This window comes from Plecotus auritus, assembly GCF_963455305.1.
Source record: "Plecotus auritus genome assembly, chromosome: 4".
In the NCBI taxonomy this organism is placed as follows: Eukaryota; Metazoa; Chordata; class Mammalia; order Chiroptera; family Vespertilionidae; genus Plecotus; species Plecotus auritus.
In genome coordinates, this window is record NC_137775.1 from 41,289,846 (window position 1) to 41,316,862 (window position 27,017).

A 27,017-nucleotide genomic window follows, 5' to 3' on the forward strand; every position below is an offset into this window, starting at 1 on the left:
GGGGTTAAAACCAGCCTCAGCGAGGCCAGTGACTTGGATCAAGACAGAGGACAGTCCTTGGGGAAAAAGAACCCTTTGGGCCGGGCCACCCCACTTTCCGTCTGGTTGGGGGCTGAGGGCACGAGATCAGAACCACGCGTGCACTCGGTATCCCCACTACCACCGAGCCACAGCTCCGGAGAGCCCGCAGCCGCAGAGGTCGCCACCACGCGGGCCCAGGACCACTGCCAGGGCGGACGACGAGAGCTACCAGCCGGCGGCTTTCCTGGGAAGGTGGCTGACGCCCTTCTTTCCGGGCGGGCTGGAGGCCGCAAAAAGAGACCCTCGTTCATGACACAATTATTTATGTGTGCCCACTCTGTGCTGGGCGCTGGGAATGCTCTGATGATCACACTCGGCTTAGACTCCAGGCACTGGAGCAGCACTAAGCATCTGCCCCGCCATTCCAGCCACCCTCGGACTCCCCAGGCCAGAACCAGGGGGTGGGAGGAGCTGAGGCTTCCACCTCCAGAGTCACGCCCCCTCTGGGCTTTCACGGCTGTGCCGTAAAGTAGGGAGCAGTCTTAGCTCCAGAATAGCCCGCCTCCGTCTTTACGACAGGCCGCATTCCCCGCCTCTAAATATGGCGTCCCCCATTTAGGTATCCGCCTTGGTTTCTACCCCAGCTGGCCGGGGGCAGTGCTGAGCTAGGGCAATTGTCTATCTAGACTGGGCTGCAGAAAGCTGCCGTTCAAGTTCGCTTCTGGTTACGGCTTCAGGAACCCACGCACCTCTAAGGGCCAAGAGTCGCCGATTCCTTCTAGTCCCTGCAACTTCCTCCTCTGCCCCTGGTTAGTTTCCCCGCGCTACCTCCGGGCACCCTGAAGCCCCAGACATCCCAGACTCAAACTATGAGCCTTCCGCCACTGCTGTTGCGCTTGCCCCGCAATCTCCGGGCGTCGGGACCCCCGCGTCGCCTGTGGTGGTCCCCGTCCCTCGGCACCATCTCGGTGGGCTCCTGGCGTGGTCAGTCCTCCAAGTCCCCCGCCTACTGGAATCAAGTGGTGTCAGAGGCGGAGAAGATCGTGGGCTACCCCACGTCCTTCATGAGCCTCCGCTGCCTACTGAGCGACGAGCTCAGCAACATCGCTATGCAGGTGCGGAAGCTGGTGGGGACTCGGCACCCTCTGCTTACCACAGCCAGGTGAGCTACTCTCTCCCGCTGGCACACTCGCACCCACTCGCGAGTCCGTTTTAATGACCGACGTGCCATTCGTGCTTCACGGAGACTGGCTCCCCGCTTATCTCTTTTTACCTCTTCCTTTCCTCAGCCCTCCTAGACATTGGATGTTGTCTCTGCTCTAGTCCACTCACTTTAACGTTCTTCCTCTCTTTGCTCCGTTGAGCGGATAAGTGGTTTTCTTTTGAGGAATACGTGTACACTTTTTGCGTTTTTCCTTAATTATTGAGAGTGAAGATGCCTCAGTGATTAGTGGAGGAACTGAGTTAGGGGTGTGAGTTTGAGTCACTTGCTAGAAATGGTCTTTAAAAAATGGAATGGATTCATTTTCGATTCTGCACTATTCAAGAGGTCACCTCTAGAAAGAATGGAAAGGGGAGATAGGCTGAAGGCAGACAGTTCTTTCCAAGAATGCCCCAAACTTGAAGTAGGAATTTATCCAGTCAGTAGTCATTATCCAGTCTTGGAATTTTTTATCACTTATTCTGGAGTTCCGTGAAACCTGCCATTAGGATTTTAAGGACCACAACTTTTGCTTCCACTTAAAAAACAACCACACACCACCTTTTTATTTGTAAATAATTTCAAACATATTGAAAAGTTGCAAGAATAAAAATAGTACAATGAGCACACTTGTATACCCTTTAATCAGATTCACCTATGATATATATATACAAATATTATTCACATGTATATATAAAATATATATACACACACATACACATATATATTTTTTCCTGAATCATTTGATGGTAGATTATATACATCACTAGAGGCCCAGTGCATGAATTTGTGCGCAGGTGGGATCCAGCCAGAGGGAGGGGCAGCAGGTGGTTGGCCGGCCAGCGCCGCCCCCCCTCGAACTCCCGGGGGAGGGGACAATTTGCATATTAGGCTTTTATTATATAGGATGGTCCTTTACTCCTAAATACTTCATTGTGCATTTCCTAAGCATAGGAATATTATTGACATAATTACATCACAGTAATCAATTTAGGCACATTTAATGTTGAACAATGCTTTTATTTAATTTATCATTGGTATTCCAGTTTTGTTAATTGACCTAATAATGTCCTTTATAAAAGCATTCTTTCCTCCTCTAGTACAGGATCCAGTGTAAGATCAGATACTGCATTTAGTTGCCATGTCTCTTTAGTCTCCTTCAATCTTGAGGAACATTTCCACAGCTCTTGTTTTAATGACTAGAGCAGTGATTCTCTAATGGGACACTTGTGCCCCCCTGGGGAACTTTTGGCAGTGTATGGAAATCTTGTCACAACTAGGATATGCTACTGTCATTTAATGGATGGAGGCCAGGGATGCTGTTAAACACCCGACAATGCCCAGGCCAGTCCCTAACAATAAAGAATTATGTGCCCCACAATGTCAGTAGTACCAAAGTGGAGAAACCCTGGATGAAAATGATCTCTTTTATGTTTTCTTTTTTTAAATTAATCTTTTACTTTGAGATGATTGTAGATTCACTTGCAGTTGGAAGAAATAATACAGAGAGATCCAATGTACCATTTAGCCAGATTTTCCCAGTGGTAACATCTTGTATAACTACAGTACGATATCATAAGCATAATACTGATGTTGATACAGTCAAGATGCAGAACATTTCCATCACTACAAGGATCCCTCACTTGCCTTTTTAGAGCCCCCCCACTTCCCTTGCCCACCCCCTTGCTTTAATTTTTTGAGACACCTGTAATTTCTTTGTTGCTACAAAAGTTACCGAATATCAATAGTAGAGTGATTTTATTTCTTTGCATCATTCCCAGTTACCAAGAATGTCATCTTATGAGTGGGCTAAACTTGTCCTATAGCTGGAATGTTAGTTCTCCAGAGATTCTATATGATAGACACTCAACACAGACACACACATATTATAAAGCTTAATAATGGAACTAAAGAGTTTATTACTCAATTTAAGAACTATAACTTTACCAATCCTGTTGATGGTGAGTTACTCCCCTGTCCATCTGCCTGACCTTATGTATACTGAATTTTGTGTTTATTTTTCCTTTTTAAAATTGCATGAGGTTTCCATAACTAATAACATGTTTAATTTTTCTTCTTTTTGAAATTTATTAACATGGTAGTTTATTACATATAATCTGTTATGACTTGCACTTTTTTTTTCTTTTTTTTTTTAATATATTTTATTGATATTTTACAGAGAGGAAGGGAGAGGGATAGAAAGTCAGAAACATCGATGAGAGAGAAACATCGATCAGCTGCCTCCCGCACACCCCCCACTGGGGATGTGCCCGCAACCAAGGTACATGCCCTTGACCGGAATCAAACCCGGGACCCTTGAGTCCGCAGGCCGACGCTCTATCCACTGAGCCAAACCGGTTTCGGCATGACTTGCACTTTTAATGCATCATTGTTTCTAAGATTCATCCACGTTGTGTTTAACTGTACTTCATTAGTTTTTCACTGGTATCTAAAATCCTATTATGTGAATATGCCACAGTCTTTTTTTTTAAGTCAGCTTTTGGGTTGTTTGCATTTTTTGGTCTTATGAACATACTGCTGTGAATATCCTTGCACATATCTCTTGGTGTACTTGTCAAGAGAACAGATACAGGAGTATATGCACATGTTCAGCTATAGTAGATAATACCAAATTGTTTTCTAGAGTGGTTGTACCAGTTTACACTCTCTTGAGCAATGTCTGAACTCAGGTTACTCCATGTTCTCACAACACTAGAACTATGAGGTTTCTTAATTTTTGCTAATCAAGTCGTGGGTTTCTGTGTTTGTGTGTGTGTGTGTGATGCGAGTGGTAGTGTTAGCGTTGGAAGTTGTAATTGTATATTACATTGTGCATATTGTCGTCTCTGTAATAAAGCATTGAAGTGAAAACAGTAGAGCTAAAAAGAGCCTTATTAATTTGTATATTCTGAGAGTTCCAGTTCATCTAGTTAATTGCCAGACTATCATTTGGGGTCTTGGAAATGATCCCTTTTGAGGCCACCAGAAACACATTAGATGAAAGCCTGTAAGATTGATGGCTTTGAAACTTTCCAGATTGTTTCAAATCTGTATATCTAGTTACATACTACAGTGAAAGAATTGGAGGGGATAAAATAAATAAATTTCAGTGAAGTTGTTGGAGTAACATCTATGAATTGCTTTATTTTGTAAGAAAAGAAAGCTAATCTGCATGTAGTTTTATTACATTTACTTTGACAGTGTGTTGCAAATTAATTAGAGACCACTCACTGGTAGCTGATGAGCAAAAAATTTGTTGGAAGGTACATATACATGGTGGGGCAAAAATAGTTTTACAGTTCTTATGGAAAATAAAACAGTAATTAATAAGTAGTAATACAGGAATAAATTGTGTTTTGTGTATTCACAACTGTAACCCTACTTTTGCCCCATCCTGTATATCTGTTTTAGCGAAGGAGCAGGCATTTATTTGATCCATAGGGTAGGCAGATTGTGGTTTTGTAAATTATAGCTAAAAACATGGACTAGGCAGCTATGTTATTTCCAGTGTTATGCTCTTACTTTATTGAGATTTTGTCAGCAAAGCATTGATAATTAAGAAGATGTTCTCAGCATATTAGCAAAAGGACACAAAGACCCCTTATAATTGATATAGTTAGGAGCATAGGAAACCAGATTTGGTAATTCTTTTACAGTCCCATTTTATATTTGGAGTTTCTATTATTAAGTAAATTAGTATTCTAACCCATCTGGTCATTTTACTTTTTGGATAAATCCACATAGTATGTTAGGGATGAATCAGGTCTGTTAGCCCTAAAATTTAGATGAATGGTGAAATTTTTGGCAAACAGCAGGAGAACAAAAGGAAACCACCATAATCTATTATTTACTACCTTCTCTTTACCTAAGCCATCTTATCAAGAAAAGGGAATAGAGCCTAGAACTATACTCTAACAGTTTAATTGAGAAGTGAGATTAAATTTTAAATGGAGATTTGGTAAAATAATGATTTTATCACTTGAAACAATGTAGCAATTACCTAATTGTTTACTCTTATTCATCTAAATTTTTTAGGATCTCTCTTGTAAGCCCCAATTAGATAAATATATTCCTCAATTAATTAATTAAATGTTTATTGAAACTTATGGAGGAATATAAAGAAATATAAAACACGGTTTCCCTTAACGAGTAGACATTTTGTTGGACACCAATATATAGGGTTAGGCCAGTGGTCGGAAAACTCATTAGTCAGCAGAGCCAAATATCAATAGTACAATGATTGAAATTTCTTTTGAGAGCCAAATTTTTTAAACTTAAACTTCTTCTAACGCCACTTCTTCAAAATAGACTCGCCCAGGCCGTGGTATTTTGTGGAAGAGCCACACTCAAGGGGCCAAAGAGCCGCATGTGGCTCATGAGCTGCAGTTTGCCGACCACTGGGTTAGGCAAAGTAGGTTTACAGTTGTCCATATGGAAAATAATGCAACAATTAATAATAATACAAGAATAAGCTCTGTTTCATGTACTCACAACTGTAAACCTACTTTTGCCCCACCCTGTAATTACAAATATCTGACAGATATAAGTAAATGACTTGTGACTAATGAGTAGTAGAGCTATATTAGCTATTACATTTGGAGATACTAACGTGGCCTGGAATAGTAAAGAACCTTTCATGAGATGGATGAATAGAAATTACATGGGTAATATTTTAGGATGGTGGTGGTAGTATATTACATATTTTTTATTTTTTTCTCCTTTCTTCCTCAGGCTCTACAAGGTATAGGGAGGCCCTAAAAAGCAAGGATAAGCAGTGAATAAAGTAAAATGAGCAGAATGAATGGAGCTAGAATAGCTAAAACAATGTTGAAAAAGAAGAAAGTGGGAAGAATCATTCTGCCTAATATTAAATCTTATATAGAACTTCCTTGAACAAGACAGTGTAGTGTTAGCAGAGGAATAGCAGAGACTGATGGAATAGAATAGAGAACCCAGAAATTGATCAACACAAACATTCCCAATTGATTTTTGACAAAGGTGCAAAAGCAATTCAATGGAGGAAGAATAGTCTTTTCAACAAATTTATACAATGAAATGCTACTCAACAATGAAAAGAAATGAACTATTCTCACAACAATTTGGTTAAATCTCAAAAGAATTATCTTGATTGAAAAAAGTCAGTTTCATTCCTCAAAAAATTAAAAATAGAATTACCATATGATCCAACCGTTCCACTTCTGGATATACATCAAAAGAATTGAAAGCAGGGTCTTGAAGAGATATTTGTTCACCCATATTCATAGCAGCATTATTCACATAGCCAAGAGGTGGAAGCAACCCAGATATCCATCAGTAGATCAATGGATAAACAAAAGGTGGTATGTACATACTAGTATAATGGAATATTATTCAGCCATAAAAAGGAAGGAAATTCTGGCATATGTTACAATATGGATGAATCTTGAGGACATTATGCTAAGTGAAATAAGCCAGACACAAAAAGACAAATATGGTATCATTCTAGTTGTATGAGTTATTTAGAGTAGTCACATTCAGAGAAAGTAAAATGGTGGTTGCCAGGGGCTGAAAGGAAGGGGAAATGAGAAGTGTTGTATAATAAGTGTAGAGTTTCATTTTTACAAGGTGAAATGTAGAGTTTCATTTTTACAAGGTGAAAAAGTTCTGGAGATTGGCTGTGCAACATTGTGAATATACTTAAAAATGTACAGTTAAAAATGGTTAAGATGGTAAATGTTATGTGTATTTTACCACAATTAAAGAAAATGTCAATCTCAAACGTTTGTATACTGTATGATTCCATTTATACAGCATTCTCAAAATGACAAAACTATAGAGATGGAGAACTAATGAGTGGTTGCCAGAGTCAGGGACAGTGTGGGGGAACAGGAGGGAATGTAAATACAAAGAGGTATTTTGTGGTGATGGAACAGTTTGGTGTAGTGAGCACCTGGGAAGGCACATGAGCATTTCTTTAATTATAGTCAGCTGAATCCAGTGGCGTTGACAAAGCCATGTCCTGCAAACATGCTTTGCCAGAGGCAGGAGTGTTGTCCGCTTGACCTTCAGCCCAGGTGCCAGGGGGTGGGTTTTGTTATTTAAATCCAGCCAAGCACCAGGAATGAATACAACTCAGGCCCACCCAAGAATGTGCATAATCTCCTTTGTCTTGACCTTCAGTAAAACTTCCTGGGTTTTGCTGTATAAAATAAACACACTGTATTGGCTCTGGGTCCCTGTCTCTCCATCAGAGGACAGTGGTCCCACCTGGCCCCAGCTTTTTCCTTCCATCTCTGTGTCTGTCTCTTTCTTTCATTTGCTCAATCCCCAGCAGCCCCTACTCAGGAACCCGACCGCTCTCTAGCCGTGCTTGACTCGGAAAAGAGAGACATATTTACAGTTTGGTACCTTGATTGAGATGGCGGTTACATAAATCTGTACATGGGATAAAGTTGCATAGACTTGTATACACCTTCACATACAAATAAATGCAGTTTAGTAAAATAATGAAAATGAATAAGCTTTGTAGTTTTGTTAACACTAATATACCTATGTTAATTTTTTGGTTTTAATATTGTACTACAGTATATATTGGTAGAAGCTGGATGAAGGACACATAGGACTATTTTATACTATTTTTGCAACTTTCTGTGAAATTTCATTATTTTGGAAAGCTAAAAAGATCACTTTGAATTGAGAAAGAAAACAATGAATGAATGAATGAATAAATAGTAAGTAAGCCTGGGAGATAGGAAACCTGTATGTTCTAATTTCATCTCTGTTAGTAGGGAACACTGTGACCCTAGGAAGTTATTCTAAGCAATAAAGTAAGCAGATTGACTAAATGATTGCCAATTCTAGATAGTGTAGAAGTTAGTGTCATAACTGAATATGGCAAGTAAGGAAGCCATTGTCACTTCTCAAGGAGGAAGTGAGCAGATTGAATGCAATATGGTTATACAACTCTATAGTCCTTTTCCTACTATTTAAAACTCCTAAAAGCTCAGAATACAATGTTTTTTCAGACTCATAAACCTGATCCAAACTGATAAGATTATTTATTGTCTTTCTTTATTCCACTTAATGTGAATATTCTTGCATTTTGCTGCACAAATATTAATGTATTTGATTACAGGTTATTGCCCCATATCCTGCTAGAGTGCTGGGTTTAAATGCACCTTCCTAAAATAAAAAATGTTTAGCCTGGCCGGTGCGGGTCAATGGTGAGCAAACCAGGAGATCACGGTTTGAGTCCCAGTCAGGGCATATGCCAGGGTTGCAGGCTTGATCCCCAGCAGGGGGTGTACAGGAGGCAGCCTATCAATGATTCTCTTTCATCACTGATGTTTCTATCTCTTTCTCCCTCTCCCTCTCTCTGAAATAAAAAAATACATATATTTAATAAATTTTTTAAAATTTGGAAGGACGTTTTGTTTCAGGAACTTTGGGTGAGGGATTGTTGGCCTGTTCAGGTGGGACAGTGATATGTAGGATGCAGTAGAAGCCTAGCTATGTGACATAAATTGGTAGTGTGGGAGAAGCTAAAGAGAGTGACAGTGCATCAACCCCCGCTTCTTCCCAGTACAACTTACACCCTGTGGTTCATTACTCTCTTGCTAATTAAATGTACTTGTGCAAAATGTATATTTTTTATTTCTAATCACTTAAATTTCTGTATAAATTTAGTTTTAAGTACTTTTAGCTTTTATAAATTCACTTCATATACTATCTACTGTCAAGAACTTCATGCTTGCCTTGCCCAGCGTGGTTCAGTGGTTAGAGTGTTGGCCTGTGGACTGAAGGGTCTCTGGTTCAATTCCCAGTCAAGGGCACATACCTGGGTGCACATTAGATCCCCAGCTCCAGTCAGGGCATGTGTGAGAGGCAACCAATCGATGTGTCTCTCTTACATAGATGTTTCTCTCTCTCTTCTCTTCCCTCCCATCCCCCTCCCTTCCACACTCTCTCTAAATGTCAATGGAAAAATATCCCCAGGTGAGGATTTAAAAAAAAAGAACTTAATGCTTTTAATAATTATATGAAGGACACTTAATTGTTTTAAAGTTGATGACTAATACTTTTTATATAGAATTGGTTAAATATTTGTTGCTTAAACAGCTGATTTTATTGAGCAGTATGGCTTTGTTTTAATTGATTACTCTTGACAGAGTTGGCCCTTAGGATTAAATTTTTGTTTAAATACCGTCCTTTTACTTTTGTGTTCAAAACACTGATCTCTATTTCAGATTTAGATAGATGGGATTAATTTAGTATACATTTACTGGGGACAGATTATGACATTTAGTCTCTCTCTTAGAAGGTATTGATTTCTTGGTAAAGACTTTTTGTTCCTGACTGAGTTCACTACATTTAACTTGACTACCTAAAAGATCTTACTAGTCTTTTCTGCATGGTAAAATTCTTCAGAGCTCTTTGAATTTCTTATTAGAAATTTAATTTTAGCCTCCCATGTTTATGAAAGACCCTTTCTAGATTCAGTTCTGTAATTATTGATGGAAAACCTACGTTACTTATGAAGAACTTTTTCTTGGATGACTAAGAGAAAGTTATAAATTTTAATTCATTCCACAAATATTTGAGGTGCTCTGGGCACGGGGTGTACAAACAAGAATAAGACATAGTTGCTGCCCTTCAGGAGTTCATGAAAGACAGTATAGTGAGCATGAGTTCTGGAATAAGACTGTTTATGTTCATATCCTGGTTGTACCACTACCAAGCTCTGTGATCTCCGGCAATTTACTTAACCTCTCTGTGTCTTAGTTTCCTCATTTATAAAATGAGGATAATGATAGTACCTATATCTTAGGGTTTTGTGAGGATTAAATGGGCAAATATAAGTAAGGTGCTTAGATAGTATCTGACATGTAGAAAGTATCCAGCTGTTATCAAACATCATTATAATTAGACATTCATTTTAGTGGGGAGGCATACAAATAGAATACCTTGAGTATGCATACTGTAGTATGCATGAACAATATGCTGTAGAGACAGAAAGGGAGAGAAAAATCTCTCTTTAGAGAAAATTGAAGACTTTCAGAGATGAGGTGACATAAGAGTTGTGCCATGTTGGATGAGAAGGAAATGGCCCCGGCAGGAAAAGAATGTACTATAATGAGATACTGTTAACTGATAGAGGGCATACAGGAAGAGAAGCATGTTTGGGTCCTGAGAGTAAGGGGAAATGTTATAGATTTGTTGAACTTGAAGTGTTTGTAGCATGTGGGAGATGTCCAAAAGCAGTTAGGGATGGGTCAAGTGCTCTAAGGGAGGTAGACACCAGAACTAGGGTTGGAAGATGAGAATTAAAGCCATAGGGGTTGATGATCTCTTAGGGTTGGGGTATAGAATTATATCAGGGTATTTTGGTGGGAAACACAGAAATTGACTTTGGATTATTTAAGCAAAAATAGGAAATTTATTGGAAGGACACAGTAGATCATAGTTTTAAAGGGGGAATTAAAAAATCAGGCTTAAGAAGAATGGGAACTGGGGAAGCTAACAGATATTAGTAGCAGGAATTTACAGACAATTCCACTACCATATAACACCATTGTCAGGGAATTTTGGCTTGGACCACCTTTCATTCTTATATGGCTCCTCCAGGCTCTAATTCCTGCTAGAGAGGGTCTATTTGGCCTTTCTTTTGTCTTGTTCCTAATTTAGATCAGTTCCTTTAATGGCAAATGGTGTAGTATGCTTGGTTCTGCCTGAGTCATTGGCACAAACAGTAAAAGTGATGAAATAGTATGAGGTAGAACGGGAACATATTCTGGGCAGGACACCCCTTCCTTGAATTTACTGCCCCCCTTCCCCACTTTCTTACTGTACAGACGTTTTTAAAGATGTCCCCATCTGAAATAATGTAATTAATCACTTTTACTAAAAACATACCACTTCTTCAAAGAGATAACTCATTACCAAGTCTAGAACTTGAGAATGATATTTGATCTACTTTTAATTTTATTGTGATCCAATTTTTATATTCTTCAACCTGTGGGCTAAGTGGTAAAATCTCCGACTACCATTATACCTATATAGGCACAGTAATTAGCAAGGCAGAGGAAACACCGAAAACTATTGGCACACCATGGTAGAGACTGTTGGTTGCCTTTTTTAACTTTCATGATCTTTTTCCATCTTGGAAAAGAAGTGTGACACTGACTAATTTCTAGCCAAAAAGATGTTAGTGGAAGTATATGGAATTTCTGGGAAGTATCCTAAAGGAAGGGGCCTACCATTTTTTGTTCATTCTTTTAATCTGCTGCTTTGAATGCTGATGTGCTGTCTGGAGTTCTAGAAGCCATTTGACCATGAAGTTGAGTGCTACAACCTATGGATGATAGACCGGAGAGAAGGAAGGAACATAGTATTATTGTGGAGTTTCCATACAGTTCTGGATTACCCCATCTCCAGACTTCTTTTACATAAGAAAGAAGTACACTTCTTATTGCTTAAACTGTTGTTTTGAGTTTTTTGTCATAATTGGTGATACCTGATCCTAGTTAATATACCCATGAAATAAGGAGTATGGATTATTTCTGCAATCTCGGCTTCTGTTTCAGAGGCATCATTATTATGTCTCTTGAAAGTATGCTTTCCTTGGGCACAAACACTTTTAGCAGCTCCCAGTCTTAGAGGAAACAAAATGTTGAGAGGTTATTAGTTATAGTTTTGAGCAGTGTCATATCCAGTTTCCAATTGGAAGAGGGCTGGATCAGCTGATAAACTGCATTTCACAGCAATAGCCCAGTCTCCCAACATGGTAACTCTCAGGTAGACCCTTGTCTGTTTTGTCATAGGCTATTTCACCATTGTGTGGACCTGGCTGCTTCTGCAAGGTGGGAAGGATACATGTTAAGAATTAGATAAGACCTTAGTCACCAGCCTGTTGAATGATTTTTGCTGGGAAGTGATTTTATTCATCAGAGACACTGTTGAGTCTCATGTTAGCACACAGGTAAGTCCACAGATGGTAGTGTTGGTAGAAGCATGACATGAAATCATATCCAAATATAGAATAAATGTTTCTTCTGAAGAGGTTAAGTTTCTCACCTCTCCAGGGTAAAAATGGTCACTGGGTCTATCCCCTGTGAGGTAAATGGTTTGTCTGAAAGAGTTTATCTTATTGGGACACTTATTTGTGACAGCCATCAGGTTATCCTTGGTGGAAGGGAATCCCTGCTGTTGAGTACAAGCATAGCTACCATTACCTGCCACCATTACTGCTTTGTCAGGAGCTGAGTTGATTGGACAAGGAGAATGGCTTACTTTGTCAATGACGGTCAACCTGTGCATCTGCTTATTCAGGGCCTCTTCTCAGTTGTGGTAGTTTTGTTGAGAAGTCATGTGGAATGCAGATATTCTCAGGTGCTGGTCCCATTCCCAGACATTTATCCAAATATCCCTTCTCCAGAACAATCCTCAAGAGGCTTGGGTATTTTCCTTTCATCAGCTCATAATTATCTGGGTAAATGGCCAGATGTCCATTTGTGAAAAAAATCTTTCACAAGGGATTTGGCCTCCTTCATTTCAGAACTGTGGGTGTCAGATTTGCGTAAGAGACTACAACTCTCTACTATAGTGTCTCAGATAGGTCTCTGTTCACTAGACCTGGAGTTGTTTGTTTTTGGTTATTTAAATGAAAACATATCTTAGTGGAATGCCTATTGACTTGAATTCTTGGATCTGATTAATTAAATATAGACATGGATTTCTGCCTATCACAACAAAGTCTGAGATGACCTAATATCCCCATACCATACCCACCTTGTTGCCTGTTAGAATCACCATGGCCACTTTGCTTCTGGCAGTTACCTGCTACCATCTGGACCTAGCCTCCCCAAGGCTCCTCCCATCGCTTTCTGAGTTTGGGGAATCCATTTCATTTGTAGTCCCTTCCACTAGAATCCTTAGTCCCGGAAATAAGAGCCACTAACTAATATGATTAATAATAATTGTGGCGTGCCCCTTACCGATCTATTTCTCATGTCAAAAGTGAAGGGAGAATCTTCTGGGACCAGTGAGAAGACATGCTAAGAGCAGTATGTTATGTGAATGAAAGTTTTCTATAGTTTGTGTAGAGGAAAGTGGAATGAGAATAGCATCTTCACCATTGACTTCCCTTATTCCAAAGAACCTACCCAGACTGCCAGAACCACTTTCATTTTGGGAATCGAAATTTAGTTTCAGTCAAGTACCATCATCTATCATAGGAAATTAATGCCAATTTGAGTAAGTTTTATATTCAGATTTTGTTTATTTTAGTTGTATGAGAACTCTGTTGTGTGTTTATAATTTTATATTCAAACATATTTAAATACAATTTTAATAAAAATCATTTAAGGCAAGAATGGATGACTGAATTCTTACCCTTTAAAAATGTTCCATATATTACTCACGGTTGTGGAATACTGACTAATCTTAATTCTGGGCCCAGTTATAAAGATAAATTGATCATAGATTTGTAAGAACTAATTCTTTGTGAAAGAGTCTAACAAATTAGAATCCACTTCTCCTCATATTGCTCATTACTATTGTATTTCCAACTGCTTTTCATTGATACTGTATTCTATAATGGCCCTTTATTTCTTCTATAGGATTTATAATTTCTTCACGCACGTGCGTCCGTGCGTGCGTGCATGCATGTGTGTGTTTTAAACACCTTATAGGCCCTTTATTTTACAAAAAATATTCATTTGTGCTTCTGGTTTAAAGAGTTTAATGAATGCTTTTTTCAAAAATAGTTACCGTAGAGTAGGTTTTAAAAATGGGTACTAGATGTTAACCATTCAGATAGCTGTTTCTGATTTAATAGTTATTCAAAGTTTTAGATACACTTTTCAGATTATAGAGTGCAGCTGGATTTGCTTTTCTTCCTATGACTCACCAAAGGATTCTCAAAGCCTTTCAGTTTTTCTATTTTTATGTACTGAAACTTCACTTTAACAAATATTTAAAAACCAGTGACCCGGTGCACGAAACTTGTGCACATTAAAAGGGAATTAATTAGAGGAAATATTTTAATATTGCTATTTGCACTTTCTGTATAATAGAAGTGTCAGAGATGAAAGAAAATTAGTAAGTAGAGAAACCAAGATGGCGGCATAGGTAAACACCTAAACTGCTGCCTCGCACAACGATTTCAAAACTACAACTAAAAGACAAAATGGACAGCATCCAGAATCACAGGAAGGCTGGCTCAGTGGAAATTCTACAACTAGAAGGAAAGAGAAAAGCACACTGAGACTCAGAGGAGCTGCAGGAGGCAGAGGTACTGAGACGCATGTGCGGAGAGGACTGGCAACTGAATGTGCGGCTGGCTTTCTCAAGCGGGAGGGAAACAAAAGCTCCCAACTGCACTGAACTCCAGTTCCGGGCGAGACTCTGGGGACCCAGACTCATTTGGCGAGAAACTGGACTGTCTGGCAGCGGGCGGAACTCAAGGGTGGCTTTCTCTCAGAGGTGCTTGCAGTGATTACCACAGGACACGGAGACCCAGGGGCCTATTAGGGCAGGGCTGATGGGAAACCAATGCTGTCTGCTCCTCCTTGAGACTCTGCCCCATCCAAGCTGAGCACAGAGGCTTTTGCAAGTCTTGTCTCATAATGGTGTCTCCAGCACAGAAGTTCTCCCATCGTAGACACAGCGGGTCCTCACAGCCAATTGGCCTGGAGGTCAATTCCTCCCAGTGATAACAACAACAATCAAGGCTTAACTACAACAAGACTGTGCACACAGCCCACAAAGGGGTGCACCAAGAGTGTCCACCTCAGGTAATTGGGGAGGCTGAGCCACTGGGCCCTATGGGACACCAGGCACACAAAGCCACTCTATCAACTTGGAAGCAGCCAAAATGTGGAGACAAAGACACAGATCACAAATGAAAGAAATGGAGGAAAGCAAACGACTGGATATGGAGTTCAAAACCACGGTTATAAGGTTTTTCAAGAATTTTCTAGAAAAGGCCAATAAATTTAGTGAGACCCTCAAGGATATGAAAAAGGACCAACTAGAAATTAAGCATACACTGACTGAAATAAAAAAATATTAAACAGAGATCTAACAGCAGACTAGAGGACCGCAAGAATCAAGTCAAATATTTGAAATACAAAGAAGCAAAAAACACTCAACCAGAAAAGCAAAAAGAAGAAGGAATCCAAAAATATGAAGATAGTATAAGGATCCTCTGGGACAACTTCAAGCGTACCAACATCAGAATTATGGGGGTGCCAGAAGAAGAGAGAGAGCAAGATACTGAAAACCTATTTGAAGAAATAATGACAGAAAATTCCCCCACCTGGTGAAAGAAATAGACTTACAAGTCCAGGAAGCACAGAGAACCCCAAACAAAAGTAATCCAAAGAGGACCACACCAAGACACATCATAATTAAAATGCCAAGAGCAAAAGGCAAAGAGAGAATATTAAAAGCAGCAAGAGAAAAACAGTTAGTTACCTACAAGGGAGCACCCATACGACTGTCAGCTGATTTCTCAACAGAAACTATGCAGGCCAGATGGGAGTGGCAAGAAATATTCAAAGTGATGAATAGCAAGAACCTACAACCAAGATTACTCTACCCAGCAAAGCTATCATTCAGAATTGAAGGTCAGATAAAGAGCTTCACAGATAAGAAAAAGCTAAAGGAGTTCATCACTGCCAAACCAGTATTATATGAAATGCTGAAAGGTATTCTTTAAGAAGAGGAAGAAGAAGAAAAAGGTAAAGATGAAAATTATGAACAACAAATACGTATCTATCAACAAGTGAATCTAAAAATCAAGTGAATAAAAAAATCTGATGAACAGAATAAACTGGTGAATATAATAGAATCAGGGGCATAGAAAGGGAGTGGACTGACAATTCTCAGGGGGAAAGGGGTGTGGGAGGTGCAGGAAGAGACTGGACAAAAATCGTACACCTATGGATGAGGACAGTGGGAGGGGGGTTAGGGCAGAGGGTGGGGTGGGAACCGGGTGGAGGGGAGCTATGGGGGAGAAAAGAGGAACAATTGTAATAATCTGAACAATAAAGATTTATTAATTTTTTTTAAAAAAAGAAAGAAAATTAGTGAAACGTATATGAAAATCTTCCTCCTGTTAGAGTCTGGGGAGCACCACGGGAACCACAGTCAAGTCCCCGCCCACCCACGTGTGCCTCAAAATCACGCAAGACCCAGACCCAGCTGGCCCCACCCTTATTGGGCTAGATCCAGACCCAGCTGGCCCCAACGCTGTCAAGCCCCGCTGGGCGGGGGGCATGGCCTGAGGTCCCCTGCCAAGCCCTGCCGGGCGGGGGGCGCGGCCTCAAGTCCCACGGCCCGGCACATGGGGCGCAGCCTCAGGTCCCCTGGCCCGGTTCCAGAGTGGGAGGCACGGCCTATGGTCCCCCATCAAGCCCTGCCTGGCAGGGGGTGCAGCCTGAGGTCCCCCAGCCTGGCACTGGGCGACCTGAGGTCCCCTGTCAAGCCCCACCAGGCAGGGGGCGCAACCTCAGGTCCCCTGCCCTGGCCCAGTGCCATGCAGCCTCTGGTCCCTGCTGATTGCTCGTTAAGGCTCGTTGCATGAACTCGGCCTCTGGGAACTAGTGTTATGGGATCCCCGCCTCTGCTGTAGATGCAACCATCTTGTGTTACGGAATCCCTGCCTTTGCTGTGGGCGCAACCATCTTTGTTATGGTGTGACGGTCAATTTGCATATTCCCTCTTTATTAGTTAGGATAGCCCTAACCATTGCCATTCTCTCAGAATCTTCTTGGAAGGTTATTTCATTTGCTCCAATGATTTTTTTTTAACAGACCATATTGGTTTTATTTTCAGAACTAGAGGCCCGGTGCATGAAATTCGTGCACGGAGGGGGGTCCCTTAGCCTGGTCTGCACCTTCTCCAATCCAGGACATCCCTCTCACAATCTGGGACCACTGGCTCCTAACCGCTCACCTGCCTGCTGGCCTGATCGCCCCTTCCTCCTCCTCCCCCCGCCCCTGCCGGCCTGATCGTCACTAACTGTCCTCCCCTGCCAGCCTGATCTCCCCTAACCGCCTCTGCCTCGGCCCCCGCCACTGTGGCTTTGTCCAGAAGGACGTCCGGAAAATGTCCGGTCTAATTAGCATATGACCCTTTTATTAGTATAGATTGTGAGGCTAGAGATATGTACCAAAGGTAAAAATTTAGTTTTATTATTTTCCCACATGATCTAAGTAATGACTAAGGCAAAGGTAGAAAAGCTCAAGATCCTTTAGTTAGGAAAGGTTTTACTCCAATTCAATTCTGGGAGTACTTGTTAAAGGCTTTCTGTATGTCAAGTATATGCTTGGCAATAAGAATATAAAGACAGCCAAAACCGGTTTGGCTCAGTGGATAGAGCGTCGGCCTGTGGACTGAAGGGTCCCGGGTTCGATTCCGGTCAAGGGCATGTACCTTGGTTGCGGGCACATCTCCAGTGGGGGGTGTGCAGGAGGCAGCTGATCGATGTTTCTCTCTCATCGATGTTTCTAGCTCTCTATCCCTCTCCCTTCCTCTCTGTGAAATATTAATAAAATATATTTAAAAAAAAAAAAAGAAAAAAAAGAATATAAAGACAAAAATCATCTCTTTCAAAAAGTTTATAGTCTTAGAAATACTCATACCTAAGTCAGAGGTCCACTAAAGTGATTCTGTTTTTCTAAAGATTATGTTAAGGAAGATATCATTCTTGTCATTGTACTGTCTTACCCTTTTTTCCTGTTTGTCTTTCCCCTTACTATATTTATTGTAGAGTATACTTGTCAGTATGTTTTAATAAATTTTCTATTTTAGAAATATCTAAATCTATACTCATTGCCATTTATTATATATATAAAAGGCCAATATGCTAAGTGTCCCTCCACCCATCCGATCGGTCGCTATGATGCGCACTGACCACCAGGGGGCAGATGCTCAACGCAGGAGCTGCCGAGTTGCAGTGATTTGGCAGCAGCGGTTCTCAGGTGATGCACCCCGAAACCAGAGAGGAGGGAGCCCGATTCCTCGTGGCACATGATTCCACCTTCGGCCGTGGGTTATGTTGTTGCTGGGGCACTGTTGGCCCCAAATCTGGTTTACTGCACACTTGTTTTTGCGTTCCACACCCTGTACTACAGCAACTTTGCAGAGTGCCCTCTCGTACTCCGGGACCCCTCAGGGGATGTCGGAGAGCCGGTTTTGGCCTGATCCCTGCAGGCCAGGCCAAGGGATCCCGCTCACTCCGCAGATGATGGGGAGGGACCAGGACGGGAGGTTGGCTCTAGGGCGTGTCTGGCCCATCTCGCCCAGTCCTGCCCCGCCAGCCACCTTTTAATTAATTTCCTTTCAGTGTGCACAAATTTATGCACCAGTTCACTAGTTAGATATAAGCTTCATGGTGAATGGGCACACACAGCCCTTGGCTTGCATGGATTGTTTTAAAGCAAATCTGGTCGAGTTTTGTTTGTTTTCAGACTAGAAATGAATGACATCTTTTCAGGAACCTGGGGGAATCACAGAGAAAAAGCAAATGTTGCTGTATCAGGCAGGGTAGTTTTATTTTTCCTGGGAAACTAAAAAAGCAACTAGGGTTTTTATCATAATTTATAAAAATCTCTAATTGAAAAGAGCTTTCTTTAATATATGTTATTTGATTTTTATTTGTTTGTTTGTTACTCCTCACTGGAGGATTTTTTTTTTATTGATTTTTAGAGAAAGTGGGGGCGGGGGGGGGAGAGAGAAACATCACTATGAGAGAGACATCAATTGGTTGCCTCCTGAACTCGCCCAAACCTGCAATCCAGGTATGTCTCCTTGTCTGGAAATTGAACCCAATACCCTTTGGTCTGTGAGCCGACTCTCTAAACACTGAGCAACTGTCTAAGGCTATAGCATAGTTTTAAGTCAAGGTTCATTATTTTTGGCCTATGGATATCCAATTGTTTCAGCACAGTCTGTTAAAAACACTCTCTTTCCTGCATTGAACTGATTTTGTACCCTTGTCAAAACTTAATTGGTGTATTTGTATTGATCCATTTCTGGGTTCTTGTTCCATTGATCTATGTTCTGTTCTGCCAGTACCACACTGTCTTGATTACGATGCCTAAATAGTAAGACCTAATGTCACATAAAATGATTCCTCCTACTTTTGCAGAATTGTTTTAGAATAACCTTGTCTGTGTCTGTCATACTTCTGGTAGTGATAATAGCAAAACCTGTCCCCTCTCCAGCTTACCTGTGTGTGGGACTAGCTCTGACTGAGCCCAGAAGAAGATGACAGTATTCTCTTTGGGTGAGCTTTTGAAACTCAAACTGAGCACAGAGTGGAAAGGAGAATTTTTTAGGGAATAGGATGTTGGTCCTGATGTTAAACAGAGATAAGATATCATTTAAAATTATATTTGTAGAAAATGTTCCTTTAGTGGTATCAATGCAAAACTATTTATTACACAGTATTTAAATTGCATTGTCCTGCTTGAAAGCAGAGGAATAGATGACTAAGTAGTCAAGGACTCTTCTGTTATTTTCATTTTATTCACTGTTGTGAGGGACCTGGGGTTAGATTTCTACAGCAACCACAGTCTGGACTACATAATACCAACACGTTGTGTGCATGTGGTATTAACTCTTATGCCTTATATACTACATGTGGCTGGCAGGATTATGGTTGCTATGGAAATCAATCTTTGGACACACTTGGTTGATAATGATGTTTCTCATATGTGGATTTTGCTGCTGAAAGAATGTGAAGTGATGCTATGAGTTGACCAAGAGATGCATAAGACTTTGTCAGTAATTTCCCTAGCGAGAATTTCACATTTGAAAACTTTGTCATACATTTACTCACAAACATACTAAAGTCTGTGTGTGTTTTGTTTTTAATGTATGAGCTTGATACCTGGAATATATGACTTTAAAGAATGAGTATCAGAGGACTTTGCCAATTTCGGGTTGGATATTATTCATTTCAGCTGCTCATTCTATTTGCTCCAGGACAAGGCTCAGGACACGTCTGGCTATTCCGCCATTTTGTCTCTCCCAAAGGACTTTTCAGAGTCCTTCTTTTGGCTAGTCTACACATTTCTAAAACATCCCGTAACAATTCAAAGACTAAAGATCTTACATAGTTTTAGTAATCTTATAATAAAGTCAATTGTCAGCAGAAAAGTAAAGGAAGCATACACGGTTCTTCTTGTGAATTATTCTAATTTAAATACAGGGACTTGGGGTAGCAGCTAATAAGAACCTTTTTCTTGGAGTACTGTACTGAGGAGTCCTTTGAACTCCACAGATGAGGAATACAGATGAAGTAGAGGAAGGGCTTTTATTTTTTTCTCTTTCTTTGACACTGTCAGTTAAATTAGGACACAGCTCCCAGTCCTAAATTTAAGCTAAGACAAACCATTGCTGAGTATGTTTATTTGCAGAATTCTTGAAAGAAATGTAGTTTTAGGTTGACAGATATTCCTGCTTTGGATTAGGGAGTCTTGTCAGTTGAGTTGACATACTAGAGCAGTGGTCGGCAAACTCATTAGTCAACAGAGCCAAATATCAACAGTACAACGATTGAAATTTCTTTTGAGAGCCAAATTTTTTAAACTTAAACTTCTTCTAATGCCACTTCTTCAAAATAGACTCACCCAGGCCGTGGTATTTTGTGGAAGAGCCACACTCAAGGGGCCAAAGAGTCACATGTGGCCTGCGAGCTGCGGTTTGCCAACCACTGTACTAGAGCAGTGATTCTCAACCTTGGCTGCACATTAGCATGTAGGGCCTTTAAAAAGTACTGATGCTTGAGCCTAGCAATATTAAACCAGAATCTCTGGAAATGGGGAGAAAGCATGGCATTGGTATTTTTTCTTTTTCTTAAAGCTGATTACTTGATACTAATATGCAATCAGGGTTGAGAACCACTGCAGCAGAGTATGTTTTCATCTCGAAAATTAAATTTTAGCTAAATTTGTATATTAGAATGTGTCATTAGAAGTAATACAAACATTACAGAAAGTTTAGAAAGGGCAGTCTTACCATTTATATTAGTTTCCTATTGCTATTGTAACAAATTACTCAAACTTAGTGGCTTCAAACAGCACAAGTTTATCATCTTGCTTTTCTTGAGGTCAGAAGTCTAAAATGGGGATAAAATTAAGGTATTGGCAGAGCTGACTTCCTTCTTGAAGCTCTAGGGGGAATCCATTCCTTGCCTTTTCCAACTTCCGAGGCTGCCACATCACTCCAGTCTCTGCTTCTGTTGTCACATCTCCTTTTCTGACCCTGATTCTTCTGACTTCCTTTTTTAAGGGCCTTGGTGATTTTAAGAGCCGGGTAATCTCTCCATCTCAAGATCCTGAACTTACTGACATCTGCAGAATTCCTTTTGCCAAGTAAAGTAATATCCACACATTCTAGGGAGATCTGGACATCTTAGGGAAGCAGCGGGGTACGGGGTACAATTGGACAGCCTACCATACCTGATTAAAATAATTATCACTTTGCTATTTGCCTTGCTAATCTTCTTTAATATGTATATTTTTATTTTAATATTATCATCTTGCATGCACAGTTTTCTATCCTTTTCTTCTTAGTCTTCATAACCATCATTTTAAATAGCCACATAATATTCCACCCATTATCATACCATATTTTATGTTGTTTTTACCCTATTGTTGGATTTTTATGTTATTGCAGATTCTTATTGATAGATCAAGCTGTGACTAATATTTTTGTTTATTAGATGGAGCCCATGATGTAAGAGTACTGAGCTAAACACTATGAACATTTTATAGTGTTTGATTCAAATTGCCAAACTGTATTTTTGGAAAATTCTAATCAATTTATTATAAGACTATCAGCAATGTATGAAAGTACTAGTATCACAATGTCTTTGCCAATATTGGTTGTTGTCATTTTAAAAAAGTATTTTTTACTAATTAGGTGAAAAAATGTTACTCTGATTTTAATTTAATTTACTTGAAAAAAATTGTATGTTTTTATTTATTAGTTTCTCTTTGTGTATTTGTTTATTTCTCATGATGAGTTCTTTGTTAATCCTTATGAGATCTTTGTATAATGAAATTCAATTATATTCTACAGATGTTTTCTTTTAAACTTTAAAGTGTTGCCGAAACCGGTTTGGCTCAGTGGATAGAGTGTCGGCCTGTGGACTGAAGGGTCCCGGGTTCGATTCCGGTCAAGGGCATGTACCTTGGTTGCGGGCACATCCCCAGTGGGAGGTGTGCAGGAGGCAGCTGGTCGATGTTTCTCTCTCATCGATGTTTCTAGCTTTCTATCCCTCTCCTTTCCTCTCTGTAAAATACCAATAAAATATATTTAAAAAAAAACAAAAAACTTTAAAGTGTTTATATCTTTTTCCTGTGCGATTCTTCTATTTTCTCTATGCTTAAGTTTTTCCACTTTACAGAGATTTGCCGTAAATATTCAGTTCTGTTTTCTTTTATGATTTAGTCACTGCCCTTAGCAAATTGCTGACAAGCTGATAAGTTTGGGGACTTAGGGGTACAGACTTACTGTATGACTTACTGTACTGAAGCAAGTACTATATTAATTTGGTTCTGTTTACATACTTTATCAAAATTGGAAACATTTAAAAAAGGACTAGAGAAGAAATCTAGCAATTTCAGTGCCTTCCTAAGATGTTTATTGCCCTTCGCTGGAAGGTTTCTTCAGTGTGCTGTCATGCTGTGTGTTCGTCCAGATAATTGAGGATGATGGTCAGCTATCTTAGTCCATGATAAACAGACAGAATGCACTTTAATTGCATTCTAATTTATTGTCTGGTGAAAGTACCGTGCTAACAAATCAACCCGGATATGACTTATTGGATAGCCTTTGCACTTAGAGGAATAATCAGTTTGTAATCATAAACAATATGAACCGTTCATCTTCTAGATTGCTCTCATATTTATTACCCTCAAATGCCTGTGCCGGGCTTCTTTCCTGTTTATTTCCCATTTCATGGCTCCTATGCCCCCACCCCGCCAGCTATAAGTTGGTGGGATCCTGTGCTTACTAATTCTATAAAAATAAAACTTTGCCCCCTAGAATATCCACCACATCCTTTAATGTCCTCTTTTACTTCCCACTGGTTCCAAAAAGGAGACATGCGAATTAAACTGAAACAACAGTCAGCCCCTGTTGCCTTTTTTTTTTTTTTTTTTTTTAAACAACTTTGTGCAGAGAATTGCTTTCAGGGAGTAAATTTTGCCAAATAATGCAGTTCTCTGATACAATACCTTCTTATAATTCTACCACTTAAGGCAATTTCAGAGTGAACAACCTATGGCACTAGTTCCACAGAATAATTTAGCATTACATTTCCTCAGTTGACCCCAATCTTTCTGAATATCACTATTTAAAGTGTGTGATAACAGTGTAGCTTAACTTAAAGAAGTTTATACTACTTGATATAGTTATAATAAAGCAGTGATAATTGACTTCTCTATTTCAGATACCCTTTTTTTTTCTCTCTATGTCTACTTTAATAATTTTAGTTGAATCTACCTATCCTGCAACCAAAGAGGATAAAAATCCTTATCTGAGAGTGTTCTTTTTTTATGAACAAGAATCTTACACCTAGAAGAAACCTCACTAGTGCTTTGGTATAATGCTGTCACACGAATGTGCCTATATAATCATGGTATGGCTTTTTATTTCCTTTCTTGGTCTAAATTTGTGTTAAAATAGAAGAAAGATATTGGTCTGTGTATATTTCCTACATTGGAAATTGGTTTTGGCATGCAGATCAGCTTAGGTGAATTTAAAATACTCACCTAATTCTGTTCTGAAGAATTCAGTCCCAGTTTAGATCTGCTCAAGGCATTGTTACATTTTATTGACTCCTCCATTTTCAGACCCCTCGAAGCTAGATCCTGTACGATATCCTGTCTGAATCTTAGGAAAGAATTAGGAATAATTCTAAGCCTTACTTTCCAACTAGGGAAATCTGTATGCTTCTGTTGGCACTAACCTAAAAGAGAAACCACAATTAGGATTTTGGGATCAGGTTGAGGGAGGGAGAGAGTGGTTTCTTTGACAAGATGCAGATGGAAGTATTTCTGAGCAGCCAGGGCTTGTCTTGTGCATCCTATTTAGTCAGCCACCTATTTTATCTGGATCTCCGGCTGTGCTTGAGAATGTTGTTAGCAGGGGCTAACTCCAAGCCAAATCCTACTGTGAAGCTATAGCTTAGTTTGCTTTGGAGAAAATCTACTTCATGTTTGCCATCCCCTTTGCTCTATAGGTGTTATTTCCTACGCTGTTTCCTGATATTTCCTCCTATTGGCAGTATTTTCTGGATCTGTGCATTCTTTGCATGAATTATTCAAGAACTCCCTTCTAGGACTGTTTAAATTCCATTTTAGGAATAATAACTGTACATTTATAGTTTGAATTTAGTGGCATTTTTACCTTCAGGAAGAACCTTTTAGGATCAAATTAGAGCAAAATAGTTATAGTTGGTGATACTAGAATGTAAATCCTACCTTGGTTTCCAGCCTTATAATTCTCCCCTGCAAATAGATCTAAGATTTCTAATGACTTCTATGTCACTGAATCTAATGGATTTATTTTAGTCTTTGTTCTAATTGTATTACTGACAGTTGTTTTTTTTTCTTGAAAAACACTGTTTACTTGATTTTCTTCTGACTTTATAGCCATTCCTATTTGCCTCTCTGGCAGGCTTATCCAGGTGCTTGGTTATTGCTATGCCCTCTTATCCCTCTACTACCTCTCCAACTTATCGCTTTCAAATCCTCAGTTACCAGAAACAATCTACTTGAGTCTAACCTTACCCACCTGGCCTCTTAGTCTACTTTCTATACTCTTGAGGAACAGAGAAGTAGATATGAACATATTGAAAAACATACCATGATCTTGACTAGAAGTCTCAGTATCATAATGTGCCGATTCTCCCATACTTAATATACAAATTAAAGTGATCCCAATTAAAATACTAGAAAATTTAATTATAAAGTGCACATTGAACCCCGAGTAACCTTGAAAAAGAAGAGCAATAGGGGACAGGAATTGCCCTCAAGATATTAAAACATACCATAAAGCTTCAATTAAACAGTGTTACTAATATGAGTTGATAGAGCAGAATTGAAAACTCCGAAATAGAATAGAAAATATAGCAGCTTAGGATATGGTAGAAGCATTACCTCATATCAGTAAGAGTAAGGATGGATCTAATAAATGGTATTGGTATAAACTGTCTAGCCATCTGGAAAGAGAATGTTAGGACATATTTGACATTGTATACTTGGACAAACACCAGGTTGGTCAGAGATTTAAACATAAACCATGAAACCATGGGAGATTTTAATTATACCTTAGAGTTATAAAGCCTTTCTAAAATTATGATTCAAAATTCTGAACTCAAAAAGATTGGTTAATTTGCCTTTTTAAAAAAATTTGTGACCAAAACTCACTGTAAGCAAAGTCAGAAGAGAAATACAAGATTCATTACAACCCCTTTCAAAATTCCAGTGGCAGTTTTCACAGCAATAGAACAAAAATCTTAAAATGTATATGGAACCACAAGACCTCAAATAGCTAAGTAATCTTGAGAAAGGAAGACAAAGCTGGAAGTATTACACTTTTTGATTTTAAACTACATCACTAAACGACAGTATCAAAATCATATGGTATTGACATAAAAACAAACACATCCATTATTAGTACAGAATAGACAGCTTCATAATAAACCCATGCATACATGGTCAATTAATGTATAAGAAGGAGCCAAGAATATACAGTGGGTAAAGGATAGTCTCTTAAATAAATAGTGATGTAAAAAAATGCACAATGACATGTAAAAGAATGAAACTGGACCATTATCTTATACCATACACAAAAATCAACTTAAAATGGATAAAAGATTTGCACATAAAACTCAGAGAAGAAAATATAGAGGATAAGCTCCTTGGCATAGGTCTTGGCAGTGATTTTTTTGGATTTGACATCAAAAGCAAAGGCAGCAAAGCAAAAATAAACAAGTAGGACTATATCAAACTGAAAAGCTGTACAGCAAAGGAAATCATCAACAAAATGAAAAGCCAACCGTTTACTGAATGGGAGAAAATATTTGCAAATCATATACCTACTAAGAGGTTAATATGTAAAATATATAAAGAACTCATACAACTCGATAGGGCGAAAAAAAAATTAAAAATTGGGCAGAGGATCTAATAGATATTTTCCCAAAGAAGCCATACAAGTGGCCAACAGGTACATGAAAGGGTGCTTGGCATCACTAATCAACAGGGAAAAGGAAATAAAAACCACAATGAAATATTATTTCACACCTGTAGGAAATAAGTGTTGACCAGGATGTGGAGAAAAGGGAACCCTTGTGTGCTGTGTGGGAATGTAAATTGGTGCATCTACTATGGAAAATAGTGTATAGAGTATTCAAAAAATTAGAAATAGAACTGTAATATGATTCAGAAATCCCACTTCTGAGCATTTATCCAAAGGAAACAAAATCAATATCCGAAAAGATACCTGCATCCCATGTTCACTGCAGCAGCATTCACAACTAGAGGCCCGGTGCATGAAATTTGTGCACGGGGGTGTGTGTTCCTCAGCCCAGCCTGCACCCTCTCCAATCTGGGATCCCTTTCACAATCCAGGACTGTTGGCTCCCAACTGCTCGCCTGCCTGCCTTCCTGATTGCCCCTAACCACTTCTGCCTGCCAGCCTGATCACCACCTAACCACTTCCCTGCCAGCCTGATTGATGCCTAACTGCTCCCCTGCCAGCCTGTTTGCCCCTAACTACCCTCCCCTGCAGGCCT

The 27,017-nt window shown here is 39.6% G+C and overlaps 1 protein-coding gene across 2 annotated transcripts in view; it reads left to right on the plus strand.

Moving 5' to 3' along the window:
- The first annotated feature begins 540 nt into the window (after positions 1–540).
- The window catches only part of PDSS2 (decaprenyl diphosphate synthase subunit 2), a 259,454-nt gene continuing 232,977 nt past the window's right edge, over positions 541–27,017 (plus strand). Inside the window, exon 1 of one of the 2 annotated variants that reach the window (XM_080664244.1) lies at positions 541–1,183. In XM_080664244.1, the coding sequence (XP_080520370.1) occupies positions 891–1,183 (293 nt within the window). In that variant the 5' untranslated portion in view covers positions 541–890. The remainder of the gene's footprint in view (positions 1,184–27,017) is intronic. The other variant, XM_080664245.1, reaches the window with a different exon arrangement.